The sequence below is a fragment of the Anarrhichthys ocellatus genome, unplaced genomic scaffold (genome assembly GCF_004355925.1).
Source record: "Anarrhichthys ocellatus isolate YVR2014 unplaced genomic scaffold, GSC_Weel_1.0 scaffold9212, whole genome shotgun sequence".
Classification (NCBI taxonomy): Eukaryota; Metazoa; Chordata; class Actinopteri; order Perciformes; family Anarhichadidae; genus Anarrhichthys; species Anarrhichthys ocellatus.
The window spans coordinates 1-1,442 of NW_022289186.1; the positions used below are offsets into that span (position 1 = coordinate 1).

The window sequence follows — 1,442 nt, forward strand, 5'->3', positions numbered from 1 at the left end:
AGATATATATATCCAATGAGCTATGTACAAATTATGGCAAAGAAAAAATCTTTATTTAAATGTTACCAGCAGATGTCATTGGCTCTTCACTGTGTCCAGTCCGTAAGTCTCCAGTGATGTGAACGTTTCATGCTTAGGGGGGCGAGGAGTCCATGCCGGCGACCTGCGGCAGTCTTCGGCATGGACTCGTGGACCTGATCTTCCCCGGAGCAAAAGCTCAGCAGAGTCCACCTGGGGCCTGGGTTCGGTTCTATGAGAAGGGGGAGGGCTGTCTCGCCACCGGGGTCATGTGGCGTTGACCTCCATGATGTGGTCGTCGGTGGCGGGCAGCACCAGGACCTGCTGCGTGTGGCTTTGGTTGAACACCTGCCCGGCGGTGAAGGGCTCCAGGCGCGGCATGGCCACGCCCCTCTGCTGCTGCTGCTGGTCGCCGCTGCCCACAGAGTGCACGCTGCCCCGGCTGCGGATGCTCGCCGTGTCACCCTGGTCGTCCAGCACCTTGTCCAGCAGGGACAGGCTGTCGTTCTCCACGCAGCTGTCTGAGGGCGGCGAGAAAAAACGGGACACGTTACTGAGCATCCACGAAGAAGAGGAGATCAACAAGATCCTGGTTCTTAAGACTGTGGCGGACCAGTGTGGTTTCCACCAGTTTGTCCTGAACGAGGACTTCATGTTGCCTCAGAGACAGTGGCTTAACAAGGTTTACCTGATATTTAGAGTCTTACCGGGGTCTGGTTGAATGGCCAGCGCTGCGGTGTGAGGCAGGTACTTCAGCACTTTGATCTTGGGGAAGGGCAGGTGTCCCGCGAACAGAGGCATCACCTCTATCTGCACCTTGTGGGTGGCGTCGGCCGCCATGGGCATCGACACCATCCCCGAACTCTTCCCACACACCGCCCAGTTACTGCTGCTGTCGGCCACTGTGGACGGACGGACACACACACACACACACGCACACACACGCGCACACACGCACACACGCACGCACGCACGCACGCACGCGCACATGCACACGCACACACGGTTGGCGAATCTACAGTAATGACTCAAAATATGAACATTTTTATTCATATGCATACTTATACAATCTACAAAGAGATCAATCTACTCCTAGAATTATTTGTTTCGGATTAAAAATGCTAAAAACTCAGGATGAGCCTTAGCTGTGCTTACAGCTAACATAACAAACACAAAGACTTTTTACCTTCACTTTTGTCTGCAGCTAATGAACATCTTAATCATTTAGTTTTCTTTTTTCGACTCATACTGTTTAGGTATGTGATTCTTGTTATTGTCGTTATAAGAATATTTTACTCTAATCTTTCAGAGTTGCAAATAATGAATATTTTAATTACATTTAAAGTTAATCATATAGCAATTTAGTCTCTATCACGAAATAACAAGAGCTTAGACTGAGATTAAATTTCATGTTCATATTCACA

The 1,442-nt window shown here is 49.7% G+C and overlaps 1 protein-coding gene across 1 annotated transcript; it reads right to left on the bottom strand.

The window, feature by feature from the left end:
* Window positions 1–6: 6 nt before the first annotated feature.
* On the bottom strand, window positions 7–1,436 carry LOC116380846 (trafficking protein particle complex subunit 10). The gene is made up of 2 exons (XM_031842679.1): window positions 726–1,436; window positions 7–539 (listed from the first exon to the last, which is right to left on the bottom strand). The coding sequence occupies exons 1-2, from the start codon at window positions 1,075–1,077 to the stop codon at window positions 286–288; spliced, it is 606 nt and encodes a 201-aa protein (XP_031698539.1). The 5' UTR covers window positions 1,078–1,436; the 3' UTR covers window positions 7–285.
* Window positions 1,437–1,442: the final 6 nt, after the last annotated feature.